General features: G+C 40.9%; 1 protein-coding gene across 2 annotated transcripts in view; it reads right to left on the reverse strand.

Annotated features, from left to right (window-relative positions):
• Window positions 1–14,858, reverse strand: part of CDHR3 (cadherin related family member 3) — a 35,659-nt gene extending 20,801 nt beyond the window's left edge. The window contains exons 1-6 of one of the 2 annotated variants that reach the window (XM_048302321.1): window positions 14,721–14,858; window positions 11,249–11,451; window positions 6,389–6,557; window positions 4,034–4,119; window positions 2,239–2,333; window positions 2,030–2,134 (exon numbers count right to left, since the gene is read on the reverse strand). In XM_048302321.1, the coding sequence (XP_048158278.1) occupies window positions 2,030–2,134; window positions 2,239–2,333; window positions 4,034–4,119; window positions 6,389–6,557; window positions 11,249–11,451; window positions 14,721–14,790 (728 nt within the window). In that variant the 5' untranslated portion in view covers window positions 14,791–14,858. Of the gene's footprint in view, window positions 1–2,029; window positions 2,135–2,238; window positions 2,334–4,033; window positions 4,120–6,388; window positions 6,558–11,248; window positions 11,452–14,720 lie in introns of those variants that run through there. The other variant, XM_048302322.1, reaches the window with a different exon arrangement.
• Window positions 14,859–16,111: the final 1,253 nt, after the last annotated feature.

Raw genomic sequence — 16,111 nt, forward strand, 5'->3', positions numbered from 1 at the left:
CCCATCCCCACTAGACCTTTTGGGAAGAAGCAGGACATTACCAAGCACATCCCCATAACACAAAGCACCAGGACAGCTGGAAAGGACTTAGGGGCTACCTCCTACACAACTACATCTGGGAAGTGTCACGTTGTCCATCTGTCTGCCACCTGCCAGTAGCTTTTCACAGGATGGTTCAAGCAGATATTTTAGTCACTGCAATGTAATTGCAAAGGAAACGTATGTTTGTTTTCTTGCCTTCTCCTTTGTTTTCCTGACTCCACAATTTTCCATTGATTTTAACAGCCACAATTTCAAAAGGCTGAATGCCAATATAGTGTTGTGAACACCAAAACCAGATGTGCTTGCATATACTATGGGAACAATTTAAAAAACCCTTTGAAACTCTATCTTGACATCTATGATCAGGGTAAAATAAAGGAGGTTTGCTAACTCGTCAAGTTTCCTCAGCTCCCATTCCAGCACTAATTATTACAGTGTCAGGAAGTACTTAGCCCCAGCATACAGCTCACATTGTAGCAGGAGACAGGCCATACATGTGCATATTAAGGATAGATCATGAAGTGCAATTTAATCTAAAATTCTTTGCAAACAGAACTGCTCTTTCTGGTCAGTAATGTCAATCTAAAAGGGAGAAGATTCAAACAAGTACCAGACTCTATTTGTGCCATATGAGTCTTGGAACTTAGGTGTTACAGATTCTCAAGTCACTGCAGACTTCACTGATTCAAACAAGCAGATAAACATTTTAAAAAGTTCTTTTAGCATTCCAGACACAAGGATGAATACACAGAAATGGCAACATTAGGAGGGAATAATCAGTCTAGAACGCAATATGCAGATGTTGGCACTGGGAAGAGGATTCCTCCTGCTTTCAGAAGTACAGTAACATGGAATGAGCTGTTAATGTTATTGTTTATTGCAGGCATGAGGTTCAAGCATTAAATAGGTAGCAACAACAACAACAACAGCAACAACAACAATTCATGCCTATTTCTAGCATTTAATTCTTGTGTCTTCAGATTCTTCACCCCTTTAACCATCAAGGTCCAGATCCTTGGTCTCAGCCCAGGATCTGTCTCAAGAATGCTCTGGCTCGAGAAAACACCCAGAAGATTTTTCCAAACAAGTGGTTGGAACCTCCTGGTGTGGCCCCAGGTTCTATCTTGTCTTCACTTATGCAGAGACGGCAGGAGAGGAGCCATCTTAAATATTCTCAGCAGGGATCTTGGAGAGTCTCACAATCAGGAGACATAATGACAGTGCCTTAAATCCCATCAGTGTCTCATGCAAGTGACAAAGATAGATCAACAACAGAGCAGATCAGCTGTAATAATTGTCATGCTCCTGCTTCAGAAACTACCATCCATTGTGCTCTCTTTCCACTGCAAAACAGCCTGCTTGTAGCACATGCATATTAGTTCCCATTTTTCCAAATTTTCAATATATCCTGACTCCTTTAGTCTTCAAAAGCTGTTTCTGACTTGTGTGTTATGACACAATTTCCTGCTTATGACACAGTAAGAGACAACATGTTTCAAAGATCACCAGGATTGTTTACAAGTGTGTCTGGGAAGAAGACTGATCAAAAGGGAGACTTTTTATGTCTAGACATTTCTGCATGAATAAACACCATTATGGTGAAATGCAGACCTGCATAAGGAGCAAATCCTTTATGATTGTATTCACACTGGGTGAAATTAAGCTCCTTGTCTGAACTTGTCCACAGATCTTTGCATAACTTTAACCTCTGTAAATGCTAACAAGTAAAACAAGCTTGTTTGGCTGTTCTTAGCACAAAGGCAGAGCCTCTTTAAACTATTAAGAATACAAATAATAATTAATGAGGGACATTAGGACAAGGCTTTCCAGTATAAGAATAGGAATCACAGCAATATTAAAATACTTTTTTCAGTAGTGTTTTGTTGTCATAGTTATTTGCCCTTATGTTAACCCCTCCCATAGCTGCCAAAGCAGAAAGCCTGAAAAAACACCTACATTTTGAGTGCAGTGGAAAATTTTTACTCACGTGGTAAAGTAAGGCCTTTCATCATTGGTATTAATTATATATATATTCACTGTTTTAGTTGAGTTGAGTCCACCTGGATCTGTCACTGTTACTTTTAAAAAGTAACTGTTAAATAAGAAAAACAGAACAAGAATAATTCCATGTATGTCAGAAAATATTTCTCTGAATACTATAAGCTAATAGGCCACGAGCATAAAACACATTCTCACCAATGCGGATCTTTCTCATAATCAAATTCTTTTGTGGAAAAAATGTCTCCACTTTCCCTGATCAAGAATGGTACTGTTGCAGGGAGCAATGAATACTGAAATGAAGAGAGTAAGGAATTAGTCTTTTTACCTTAAAACACCCTTCCATTCATTCCTTGCCTTGTAGAACAGGCCAAGTTACAGTGCAGCATTTGCCCCAAACTGCATAACGAAATGCTGACACACAGATGCCAGCACACCTGCTCACCACACCCTGGTCATAAGTGCTTTGCTTACAGCCCATGGAGAGTCACAGGCACTGAGATACATTAGCACCCACTCTGTTTTCTACCTCTGTGGACTCCAGGTCTGCAATGAGAATTTCCCAGAGAGGGCAGCCAGCAGGACCACAGTGCTGCAGGCAAAAATCAGCTTTGTGGTGGCAGTGGCCTGCATGCACAAAGGAGAAGTGAGAGAAGGGGCAAGGCTGGATTTGGCTGGACATAAGAGCTGGAGGAGGAAATTAAGTTTGGGACTCCAGATGATTGAAGAGGGCAATGAGGGGAGAGTGGACTTTCACAGAGTACATGAGGGTGTAAGGCTGAAGGGTGTTCACAGCCTAGTGCTAAAAGAGGTAGGACACAGCATCAGCCACTTTGTGCTTTGCACAACAGCAAGAGGTACCACACCACTGCAGAGGTGTGGCAGGGAGCAGAGCATACCCACACTGTACACAGGAGTCAAAATGCAGCACTGTGCTCCCTGTGGCCACGAGGTAGCTACTACACACCCACCATGTCCTCCCCTCTATCTTTCACATGCCAAGGCAGCACAAATAAGCCCTCAAGGACATTTCCTTTACTAGTCCAGGCGTTACTAATACACATACAGTCTGAAGTACGCAACAACAGAGGGTCATGCACCATGCAAATAACCTGCAAATGCCACTGAGCAGACCTGCCCAAGGACGTAACAGCATTTCTTCAATTGCAGCTTCTTACGCCTCAGATGTTTTAGGGGTTAGAAGGCACATGGAACTCACTGTCATTGCTTTCAAACACAAAGCAGAACTAAACCCCCACAGCTCTGCTTTACTTCTCACCAGCTCAGTCTGACTGGGCAATGACTGAGGACAGACTTCAAGCTAATTGCTTTCTTGAATATCGCTAAATATTGAAATAGCATCTTTCTGTTCAGTCCTTGAATGTGCTGTGTTTTATAAAGCCAAAGTCAATAAAGCAAAGATACAACACAATTCCTAGGTAAGTGCACTTACTTTTCCCCAACTACCAACTTATCACTTTCCAGAAGTTTTTCTGAATACCAAGAGTATTTTTAGATCAGCCAACACATTTTCCCAACTGAAGGTCACAGTTTGTCCTGGGATTGTCAAAAACCTGAGATTTGTTTGCCTTGTAAGTGATTTCTTTACTGTTTCATTTAAAAGAATTTACATTGTGATACAGAAGGTTGAAAATTTTATTTACTTTTAGTCACTCTCATCTACAACAAACATTTTGCGAGCTTTTTTTTTTATTTTAAATTCACAATTTCTACTGTGTCTCTGATTAACTATATCAAAATCTGCCTTCAATATCCCTTAATTTTGGAAGGCTGAGAACTTAAAATACAGTTTGTGTCCAGGCATTAAGGCTGTTTTTTCTTAGTTCAGTATTGAGAATGCTTCTTTTTTTCCAGATTAAACCTTTTACTGTGTTTCTGATAAGGAAGGAAGTTGTTGAAAGATGATGGTAATTCACATTTCAGATACAGTGGATTATATAATCTCTAGGGTTTTTTGTTTAATACAACTTACTTTGAGTTTTGCATTTTCAGGATCAGCTGCATCAACTTGGTAAATGCGTCCTGGAGGTATCCCTTCCAATATATAGATAGTCACAGCTGCATGGATAAAAGTGTACTGGGTAAAAGTAAAGGACACAGCAGCAAAGAGACTGATGCACTGAAGCTGCCAGGACATATTACTGCCTGCTGCATCTTCTCACTCCACAAGTGTAATTCCAAAATCATCACAAAGATCACAAATAATCAAAAGATAAAAAGAGACTAATTACATATCTGTAAACAGGCAACCATCACTGCAAGTTTCAATATGAATTGTCCCTTCAGGGGAAAGACTGATCTTTCCCTTGAGCTGTTCACAGGTTATGGAGTAAAATTATGCATTTGGGCTACATCTGTAGGGTTTTTTACTAAGCAGATGGGGAGAACAGAGTCCTGTCCTAGGTCGTCATCACCATCCCCTTCCTGTCCACATCCTGTGCCCTGCCAGGAGAGCTCAGAGCCTTTCCTCTTCACTTCTGCTTTTGCTTCACACCTGTGAGGCAAATAAGTAGTGGATGGTCTGCACTGACTTACATGTTTGCTTTACTAAGGGTGATAATTCAGCGCAAGGTACATTTCTTTCCATGCCAGGGATTCTCACAGCTGGGCTATCCCATACTGGACCACTGGCAACAGGCTTATCTCTCGTTGGGCAGAGCAATTAACAGGACAACAGATCTTTAGATCACATTATTTGCTTTATGCCCTTTTGTGTCTGCTGGATCTGCTCTTTCTGGACTATTAATTTCCACTGTGACCCCTACTGCCTGCTGCTTCTCATCAGAGCAGTGGGAATCCCAGAGCAGCATAATGAGTTGTTCCCAGAGGACAACAATATGAATATAAAGTTTAATGAGAGGGAGATGCTTTTTCATAAACAGCAAATGTGCAATTAGTGTCTAATTGTGGCTGGTACTGTTAACTAAAGCCACACAGTTAGACAGATCAGACATCTGTGCTCACCAATTTATGGCAGCTCTAGCTGAGAGTTAAGCTGATGCATTTATTTGTAACAAGCTCCCACGTAGTGTGTTTCATGCTGTGTCGATCCCCTGAAGTGTCACATTTAATTATTATTAGATTCCAGTGGCACCCATGATATGCAAGACACCAACTATAGCAAGAAGATGACACAGCCTCTTCCCTGGGAGAAGCTAATTTGCTTTACAAACTAAGTATTGTATGGAATCGGGGATGTCGGTGTGCTCAAGAGGCATCAGCGAGGAGGGCTGAGTGTGAGCAGGCTCTGAACCTCTCCGTGTGGAGCAGGCAAAAGTCAGGCTGCAGCCGTGCTGCACTGCTCCAGTGTGGTCAGTCCAGACCTGGGGGGTCAGCAGCCAGCTCTGAATACCTGCCACAAAGGGATCCCAGTTTAGTTTTCAGATTTTTTAAAACTGCATATTGAAGTGTGCTTGGCCATACAGTCCTGTTAGGACAGCCAGTCTTCGAACAGGCTCTCAGTACCTTATGGAATAAACTGAACTGTTCTGTCTGCTTGTGAACATATAATAAATAAATCATTATATTCTGTTGCATCTGGTACAACTTTTGCAGGTCTTCTTCATTAGTACATAAGCAAGATAAGATCTCTCAGAGAGTAACACAGTTACTTCCTATCCTTTCTATTGATGGCAGTGTCACTTGCATCAGGTGATGACCTCGCAGCATGAGGTGCAAACCTGCACTGGCCACAGCTGCAGCCCAGGCTCTCCAGCCTCATTCCTAAGGCTACTGCACATTCCTCCCATTGCATCTTTGCCCCTGGTCTAAAAGTAAACTCGGTTAACATCAACTGCCCCATGAAGGAGAAAAAACTCTCTACCTCTTTTCATTTGCACCACCATAGATCACAATCTCTGAGGTCTCACTCTTAAGACTAATTTTCCACTTAATTTCTCATGTGAAGGTGCAAATGCAATATGCAGATATAAAACATCTGCAAAGCAATGTTTTTATGGTTTTCCCACAGAAATTCTTGCAAATACAATATACACTTGTTGAAATTTATCTTGCTTGTCCACATACATATTTATTGGTATCATTTTTTTTCTTTTAATTCTTCAGGTGCTTCAAAATGGTTAAATAATTTTAAACAAAATTTCAAGAAAAATAAAAGGACATTTCCAGAGATGAAGCATACCAACATTTGGTGTAAAGCAAAGCTCTGACAAAAACATTGTCCTGTTCCTCTCTTGCTTTCCTAAAGGAAAATGCTTAGACTACTTTAGCTAAAGGCACTGTATGAACTCAGGTTGGTTTTTTTTTAAGCTGATGACAATGTCATCTTTCCAAGTATGGTTCTTTTCAAATTCTACTATTATCTTACTTTGAATTGCGATATTTCCTCGAAATACAGGATGTTCATTTTTATCTGTTACTTGAATAGTCAATATGTTAAGGTCAGTCCTTCCATTTGTATCTTCAACAAAAATCTGCAAATCAAAGCTTTTTGGCATCGTTTCATAATCTAGGACAGGATTTCCAGTGGTAACAACCTGAAAATAAAAGATTATTATTAGCACGTGATGCAAGAGATGAAAGTTATAGTCCAAATGAGTGAATACAAATAAAGGGAAACTTTCAATCAGTAAAGACTGAATGTTTTAGATAATCTTTTACTTGTTGGCACATTCCTCGTCAGTGGCAAAAATGTGACAGAAACAGAGTGAAGAGAGCAAAATGTTGTGGCCTCATGGAGTAACTCAAAGATTTTTTATGTGAGGAGCACTTTGGAGAGGAGAAAGCCTGGAAGGAGCTGCCCTGCCCCACAGGCAATGCTTTGTCTTCAAGTTCAGGACTACATCTTGCAGGTACGTGTCTGTGCCAAGTGTTTTCCTTTCCACACCAAGCTCCTGGAGCAGTAAAGGCATGAGACTGAGAATTCTGAGGAAGCCTTGCAAGACACAAGGGCAGCTTCACTTTTTCTGTGAGTGAGGAGCATGAGGAGGAAGATCTTTTACTTGAAATCAGGAGTGTGGAGGCAGGAGATCGTATAGTCTAGCAAGTACCAGAACCTTTCTTGTGTACCCCGTATATAGGAGAAGACCTGCAGGAAAACCACAGAAGAAGGGAGCTGTTGGGGTCTCCCCCTGCCATGGGGTCCTGGGAGAGGGGCCCTGGGGGGAGGCACGGGTTTTCCCTGCCCCTGGTCAGCCTCATTCCCCACTGGTTGTTTTGTGTTCCCCTGTGTGGACAAGGACCCTCAGGTCCCGTGATTGCCACAGTTCCTCGGCAGATCCCAACCATGCGGCTGGAGAAATAAACATCTCTGAAACATCTATCAAGAATCGGTCCATATATATTTCTTTTCCACAGGCCTTGTTGTCTGATACATGTGTTACAGTATCTGCACTGTAAGAGGGAGCTTCATGGGTACGTTGTCTGAGAGAGGCATCAGAACTGTTTGGGGAAAACTCTGAACTAATAGAAAAAAAATACTCTAGGCCTTGAGTTTTGCAAGACTGATATGGCAAACATTTGCTTTTTTTTGTTTTCATGTTTTTTATTTCAAAGGCTTGCGGCTCTGCATATTGCCTCTTAACACAGAATATGTACAAGCACAAGACTGACATTCTATGAAAAAACATTAAATGCAATCATTCTGGATTTAGGATGAGTCCAGAGCAACAGGAGGATGCTGAAAGTTGTATGCCTTAATCTTCACTGCTGAAGTCAATAATAAAACAAGACCTTTCCTTTCTTGGACAAGAAACAACAAGGTGACAGTTAAGTTTCTTGTGTAGCTAAAAAACTGTGAAACTTGAACACAGAAGCAGGGTGCTGTGGAACTGGAGAAGGAGAACAGTTGGGGTTCATGAGTGTGTGTGAGGAGTAGCATGTCAGTGTATTACAACACTCCAGAATAAAGGGGACTGAAGAGGATGCAGAATGAGGACAGTGAAATAAATCCTTGGGTTTAGATGCGATGCTGTCAGCCGGAGGACAAACACAAAAGTGATGTCAGCACAGTTCGAAGACAGAAGTCAAAATAGAGCCAATTGACAAAAACAGTTGGAGGAGAGTGAACGGAAGCACAAATGTTTTGTGCCTTCTGGTACATGAAACAGCTGCTGTCTGGAACCTCGTGGATCTTTCTGTTACAATACTGCAGGAGAAAATAACTGTGTCCTGGATGGTGTCCTTTCCTCCTATACTGTACAGATACAAGTTTCCCATACAAGAGATGCTAACACAGAAGAAACATTATAAAAAGCTTGTCACACCAGTGGAAAGGTTGATGTCCAAAATGAATATTTGATGGAGATCTAAATACAGTAAACACATGCAATTAATTCAACATTTTAAATTGCCCAGTTCTAAGCAGAAATTATATCCTCTGAAGATTATCCCTCCAGTTCACAGCCAAATATTTTCATTGGTGTTGTAACTACAGCCCAGATAAATGTGTCTAAAAATACACCCTCCTTTTTAAAGGCCTTGGAAGTGAAGATATGAATCTAAATGGTCTCTTTCTAGGTTGCTTTTGAACCTTTTTGGAAACAGCATGCCACTGGCATAGGCTGTGAGCCACCATTCACCTTTCCTTCAGGCAGGAGCAGAGCTTACTGATGAAGGCAGGACTGCACACACTTGAAGAAGATGCAGGCTTCATGAAAGGCGATCCAGAGTCACTCCTAAACTGTCTATAACTCATCCCACATTAGAATTTCATGGCTCCCTGCTCCCCGCTCCACCACCAATATATTCAGAGTGCACCACTAAGAGCATCCAGGTAGTTTCAAGCAACAGCAGGTTTTCATGCATTCCACACATCTTCTGCTCTTGAGAACCTTCAAACAGGAGTAAGGTGAGGAAGAATGGACAGGACTCAGATCTCAGAAACTGTGACTTTCTCAGAAATCTCAAAATATATCAAGAAATGTGATATTGCTTTCTGTTGCTGCAACAGGACTAAATGTGCTTCATAAATACTGAAGAGCCTGTCCTAGCAGGTACTTAGCTCATCTGAAAATCCCATAATTCATTCATTAAATACTGCCTTTTTCTATATCTTAGCAAAGATTTAATGGCAGTAGATAGGGCTGAGGTATCTGGTTTTGGATCACATAACTTTTGTGAAATATTGTACAGATCTGCTACAACATAGCAGAAGTAATTAAAAGTAGCAATCTTCAAACAAATTAACTAAGAACACCTGTGTATTTATTCTTGCTCTGTGACTTGTAATTAGCACTCGTCTGCTAATTTGCAGAATTTGTATGTAGCTTGCTGTATGATTTTTTCATGACTGATATTCACTAGCTCACACTCTTTGTTCTAGTCCTCCAAGTGACTTAGGAAATGTTGAAAAAAGCTACAGTTCAAGCAGAACATAGAAAGGTTCACAGGCCATTCTGGTAATGTGGCTGTGGTATGAAATGGATACAAACTGGCACTTTGGACGAAGCAGTTTCCAGTCTACAGCTTTTTTGGCCATCCATTTTCATCCTTGTGTCACCTTGCACTGTGCTAGAAGAAGAATTTCTCCACTATCCTTGCCATGAAAAAAATACAAGAAGGACTTTTTGTCTATTATTTTTCCTCCAGATGAACTTCTCAGTCCCACTCAACAAGCAGCAATATAAATTCTTGTGCATCATAACACAAAGATGATATGGGACAGGAGGAAGCAGGTATAAAAAAGGACTATGTTTTGTTTTGCAACAGAAGGGACAGCTTTAATTCAAAATGCCAAAATAAAGCTTAGGGAGGGAGTCCTACATTATGGGTTCTCTGTCAGCAGAGACAGTTTAAGGGATGTATCCATTTCCTTCTGACTGTTACACAGGAATCAAGGAAAGAGCATGAAGCAGAGTTAGGGGAGGTTTAGGTTAGACATCACCCAGAAAGTGGCTGGACACTGGAACAGGCTGCCCAGGGAAGTGGTCACAGCAGCAAGCCTGGGAGAGTTAAAGAAGCATTTGGACAATGCTCTCAGGCATCTGATGTGACTCTTGGGGCGTCCTACATAGAGCCAGAAGCTGGATTTGATAATCCTGAAGGGACCCTTCCAACTCACCGTATTCTATAATTCTATGATTTCTTCAGATGAGCCAGTCCATGTGTTTGTCCAGACACACCCTATGCTTCACAGGTGAAAGAGGGCTTTTTTGAGAGGTTTTTTAACCATTTCACTGACCTGGCTGGGAGGCAGTAAAGAGCCAGCAGAGCTGGCACAAGTGATCTTTGTACTCTGTTGGGAGGCTGGAGCATGGGAGCCACAGCAGCTCCCCACAGGCACATCAGATCCATGAGCCAATACCACCCAGGGCCACAGACTTACTATTCCCAAATTTTCTCCCAGAAACACCAGCAAAGAGAACAAGAAAATAGCTCTTGTATCAGTTCTGTGAAAACCTGAACTTCCTTCCAAACACTCAGAAAAGGATATTCAAATCACCTTTTTAAGACTCTGCACCATTTCTATCTGTATCTATTAAAGCCACTCTTCAGTGTCACTGTTCAGGCTCAAACATACAAGCAAATTGCAATGGAATGACAAGTTATCATGCATCTGAACACTCATTGCCCATGACAAATGTGAACTAATACTTGCTAATTTATGCAACAATGAAAATCAGCCTGAAGTAATGGAAATTTCTCTGCATTTGCCATAGGACAGGAGGGTGCAATGGAGAGAAACAGGTCATAGATGTGTGGAAGGGTGATAACTTCTTACCTCAAGATAACTTCCTCATGTGTCACAGCCTTTGTTCAAAATTAAAAATTACCTGATTCAGCTTCATTTATTTTGGAAATGAGACAAATTAACTTCAATTCTTGGTGAGAGTGGCCAAATGGAAGTTGTATGTGGTTTATCAAATCCCCTTTCAATTCACAGTGACTTCATACATATTAAGCTGAAAAACTATGGATAAAACCTCAAAACAGAAGCAGGTCCTCCATGTCCTTCTTCACCTCTTTTTTTCTAAAAATAACATTTTTTTCTATCACACAATTAATGGAATTATTGTGATGAGTGATTTTTCCTAGATGCAATTAAAAATCATAATCACTATTGCTATTCATCTGTCGTATCTATTGCAGCATTTTCAAATACTACCACAGTCTGCATTTAAAACGCTTTTCTGATTTAAAAATGAGACACTGTGCACTCTCAGTGCTCAGTAATACAGGAAACATCAGCCTACAACTGAAAATTGCTCAAGCTAAACTTAAAACTCACCCTGTATTCAAGACCTCCTTTTGATTCAATGTCAAAAGCTTCTGTAAGTGGATTTGAATTTACTATGGTAGGAAGAATTGCAACACCTCCAGAAGCCAATGGAGAAACAGTTACATTAAAGCTATAGACTAAAACACCAGCTGCTGAGTTTTCTTCAACAGTGCTTGTTGCAGGTAAGCCCTTAAGCAACTGGATTCTTCTTCCTGCAAGATGGAAAGGAATGTAAAATTACTTCTGGGAATCTTGGGCTAGCAAGCACAGCTTTTGTCACATAATGAACACAAAATGCCCTGACTCTCTTTTTACATATGAGTGGGGGCATTGCATGGTAGTAAATCCAGCGTTAATGGCAAAAGAATCAATCTTTTCTGTAATTCAGTCCTATAGTGTTGTCATCTAGTGTGGCTATTGTTAAAGTATTATTGTTACTGCCTCATTTGCCTTCATATATGTCTTTATACAGAAGCAAAGAAGTCAAAAATGTTTCTATTTTTACATTTTGCTCCCTACACCAATTGCTGCCTCGGTTCACTATCCCATCAAAAAGTACCTTGAATCACACAGACCCAGATACTAAAGAAGCAATGGTTTTTTGTAGACTACAGTATCTGCAGCACCTATTTCCTCCCTTTTCCGTCTTCTAACTCTTTCTACGGCAGCTGTGTGCGAGCCTGGCTCTTCAGTAGTGTGAGTTAGTAACAATTTCAGGGGTGGTACTGTCATGTCTCCTGCTTTGAGCAAGGAAGAGCAACCTGGAGTCTCTGGAGAAGATGCAGGGCCACAAAAGCACCCTATGGTTCAAAACTGCACAGAAGCTGCACATACTGGTGAGGCATACAACAGATTTGCAAAAGCTCCTTGCTTATCCAGACCTTTGGACTCCCCAAACCAAACTTCTCACTTTTTCTGTCATTTAGCTTCTAGTGTTTGCTATTTTTGACAAAGGCCTGTTGTGCTTTATCTTATGAAGAGTGTCTAGAAAATACAAATCAGGACTGCTTTTGATGCCCTGAAACAACACCTTAGTAATCTCACATGCCTGAACCGGCAATGTACCTCAACACTTGGCTATGGTAGGCCTGACTGTTGCTTGGGGATGCTTCACTGGCTCATCCAAAACACTCTCCAAGCAAGCTGGCTGTGTTCAGCCAGACTTCCTACACATGGTGTGTGCCAAGAGGGAGACAGATACTGCCCACTCAAGGGCGTGGACAGACTGTTCATACACTAGCAATTACTGTGCAAAAGCCCCATTGAAGCCATGATGATTTTTCGCCTTTTCTTTTATATAGCTTTTATATATCCTCAGTGCTCTTAGCATGCATACTTCTAATTCCTTAAATCCAGTAACTTAGCATAGTCCTAATATTCCGTTAAGCCAGGAGACCAAACATCCTGGAGGCCTCGCAGTTGGAGGCCAGAAAGCCCTATGCTATCCTGAGAAACCAAGGTCCTCTCTAGAACACATCCTGTAAACTAAGATAGGCCCATCCAGGGGAAATTCCTTGGGATGGGGGGATATCACGATAACCATTCAAGCCTCTCATTGGGGAATCTTTAGATATGATATATGCTAATTTGCAAGGTCTATAAATTGTGTACATGATCTATCGTGTGTGTGCATTTCAGTGCATTCCACCTTGGTGAAGTGGTGTACCATAAGGATCCTTATTAAATACCCAGATAAAAACCCTTTCTTCCCTTAACCGTGTCTGGCTCTTAATTTTTAAGACCAGGAAGAGGCATCACCATGAAGTCTTTATTTTTGCTGCAGAGCTGCAAGGTAAAAAGCTGCTACAGGAACTAGTCTGAGACCGCTAGGGCTGCAGCCTAAGGGTCTCTCCACAGCTGCATGGAGATTCCCATGATCCCACACTGTAGATCATGGTTCATGGGTCATGTAGCAGGTTCATGAGTCACTGATCTGGCTGGGATTACTCTGGCATTTGTGGAAAAAATGGTGTTGGAGATACTCTACAGGTACAGGCTGGGATGTGGGAAATGCTGAGGTGGGAACTGCCTGGAAGAGTTAATCTGAGCAGGTCATATTGACACCCTGGTAGGACTGAGTTCAGCTGAGCTGTTACTGATTTATGTCAGCAGGAGCAAGACACAGTGAAGGACTAAGTTTTTATTTCTGTTCTTAAAGATTCTGGAAATTGTCAACAAAAATCACCCATGCAAATGAGGCTGGGTTGAGAGGGACTTCTGGAGATACCATAAGTGGAGCTGAACTTTGAATGTAATCTCCTGTGGACAGTACTTGATGAATTCAGTTCACTCATCAAGCCACAGTTCATTAATGGAAACCATTTATAAAAGCAATGAAATCATTTACAGCATTTAGAAATTTAGAAAGGAGTTGCTATTTTTGTATTATCTCCAAAGATTTCATTCGCTGTTTATTCGGAGTATGTCTTTCTAAATCAAAATTTCTTACTTCTTGCTCTTTATTTTGAACTGAAATTTTAGATGCTGCATCTAAATGGCTTCTTTTTTCAAACAATTTTATAAAAGCTCTCCTTCCATATTTACAAGTTCTTGCTTACCTCTTTACTTTGCAGAATGAAATATTTCTGAAGCAATTTAATTTTTTTTCAGAATTATCAATGTCAATCATTGACAAATGCTAAGTCCAAGACAAAGCAATAATGAAACTAGTTTGGAGAAGTTTATGCATATTTAAGACTTATTTATCTGTGATGTGCTAGTCTTTAGAGTGTGCTTGAGCAATACCTTCAAGATTTTCTCTACCCACAACCACACAGGTTAGAAAAATGCTGTTTTTCAAAGAAAGACAAAATTGGCAGGTAGTGTCCTAATCACAGTTTGGGGAACATCAGGAAAACCATCAAATACTGACAGGTTCCTGAGGGATGGCAGAAGTCTTACAGTTTCTTGAGAGCAAAGTGACCCTACCTGAGCAGGCAGCTTGCAGCAATACCAGTGCTTTGTGTGTCACGCAGACTTCAGACAGTTTGAAGATCTACTAAGTTGCTAAAGTGCAAATACTCATATTGGCAAATCTTCCATGTATTTACACCAATCAATGTTAGTGATGTTATCCTACTAATATTCTTCACAAATTTCTTTCTGTTTGGTCCCATTTGGTTGCTTGTTTTACTTTATCAAAGAAAAATGTTACCAATATTTGAAAGGGGGATACTGGACTATAATTACTAGTTATTGCTTCTTGGAGAGCTGGCCTCCTTTCCCACTCCAGTGCTGTCACACTGAGCAGTGGCTATTAGAAATGAAGCGCCTCATCCAACAAAGTGTTTTAGCAGAGTCATATTCTCTTCATTATACTGCTATAACCACAGAGCCCAATCTATTTCAGTAGGAAAATAGTTGTTACTTGATTTTTCCCATCCATGTCTGATTCCTAAATATGTATTATAAAGTTCCCAAGAGAAAGTATAACAGCCAACAGCATTCTAATTTTAGTAGCATAATGAAATCATGTTCTTACCAGATACTACTCCTAGCAAAATTAGGAAAAGGAGCATGGTCTTCATTGTCTTTACGACACTGTCCTTCATGTTCCCAGGCTGCAAAACAAAGGAAGATCATGGTATCTTTTCCTCAGTTTACTTCAGCTCCACCTAAATTCTTCCTCTTTTTCATGTTGTGCAGTGAGAAATGAAACAAAGGACTTGTGTCTCTAAGGGAGTTTCCAAACACTGTCAGCCTGTTTGCTTGTCAGGGAACTGCTCCTTGCTGACACTTCATTCACAGCCCTGGTCTGTACTTGGGAAAACAGCCATTAATTGTCCTTTCACTATAATCATCTTATTCAATGAAGCATTATGAAGAGAATTTAGTATGTTTTAAATCTGGAAATACCATGCTGCTTTCACCACTCTGGCAATGAGGTGCTCTCTTCACACACCAAAATAAAATATTCATGTTTTTTTACTCAAACCAAGAACCTGAAGTTTTCCTATTTCTCTATCAGAGAATCATTCAGACCACACACACTGCATACTTGGAGGTGCAGCATGTGTACATGATGAAGTTTGTACATGATGCAGCTTTGCTGTAGCTGTCTCAGGAACAGCATGAACCCCCATAGAAATGCACTGGCTCCCTTAGATTAGGCATTTAACTTGCTAGCCCACAATACAACCAACTTTTTTTAAACTAAGGGCAGTCCTAGCGTTATTTCATGCAGCATAGTAGAGAAGTGACACTAATACTGGAAGTGGATGCAATATATAGGTGCATTAGAATCAACTCATAGAATAATTTAGGCTGGAAGGGACCTCTGGAGGTCATCTAGTCAAACATCCTGCTCAAAGCATTAAATCAGGTTGCTCAGGGATTCATCTAGTTGATTCTCAACACCTCTGCACAAACTTAGCAGCTCTGCTAAGAGGCAGAATTTTGAGATTCAGATTTAACACAGCTGTGGAGAAACCTGACTGATTTGTGACCTAAGCTGGCATTTCTAGATGTTTCTGCATGACCCTCCGTGGTTGTTCCACTGAAAGCTGACAGTAGCTCAGAAAGTTCTGTCCCATGCTTCTGCGTTTTGTGTAGCACGAACACGTTAATTGAACACGCTAAACACGAGCAGCCAGTTTAAGACTGGGGCAGGCAGTGTTTATGCTTGCTGCATTCACACCTTAGACTATGTGCCCCAGAGAATGCTGCTGATACAATGGACCTGGAAAAGATCAGGAAAACCTACCGATTGGAACTGAACCATACCTATGTATCAGATACTGATTGGGCGAGTCATGAGAAATACTCATGTGATGGCTAATCTGCATCTATTTTAAAGTGCTGCTAGGACTTTGTGATGGTTTAATGTGGATGTGGCCACAACATATCATCTGGGAATACAGCCTGTAGTACTGA

Source organism: Corvus hawaiiensis, chromosome 4, assembly GCF_020740725.1.
Source record: "Corvus hawaiiensis isolate bCorHaw1 chromosome 4, bCorHaw1.pri.cur, whole genome shotgun sequence".
Classification (NCBI taxonomy): Eukaryota; Metazoa; Chordata; class Aves; order Passeriformes; family Corvidae; genus Corvus; species Corvus hawaiiensis.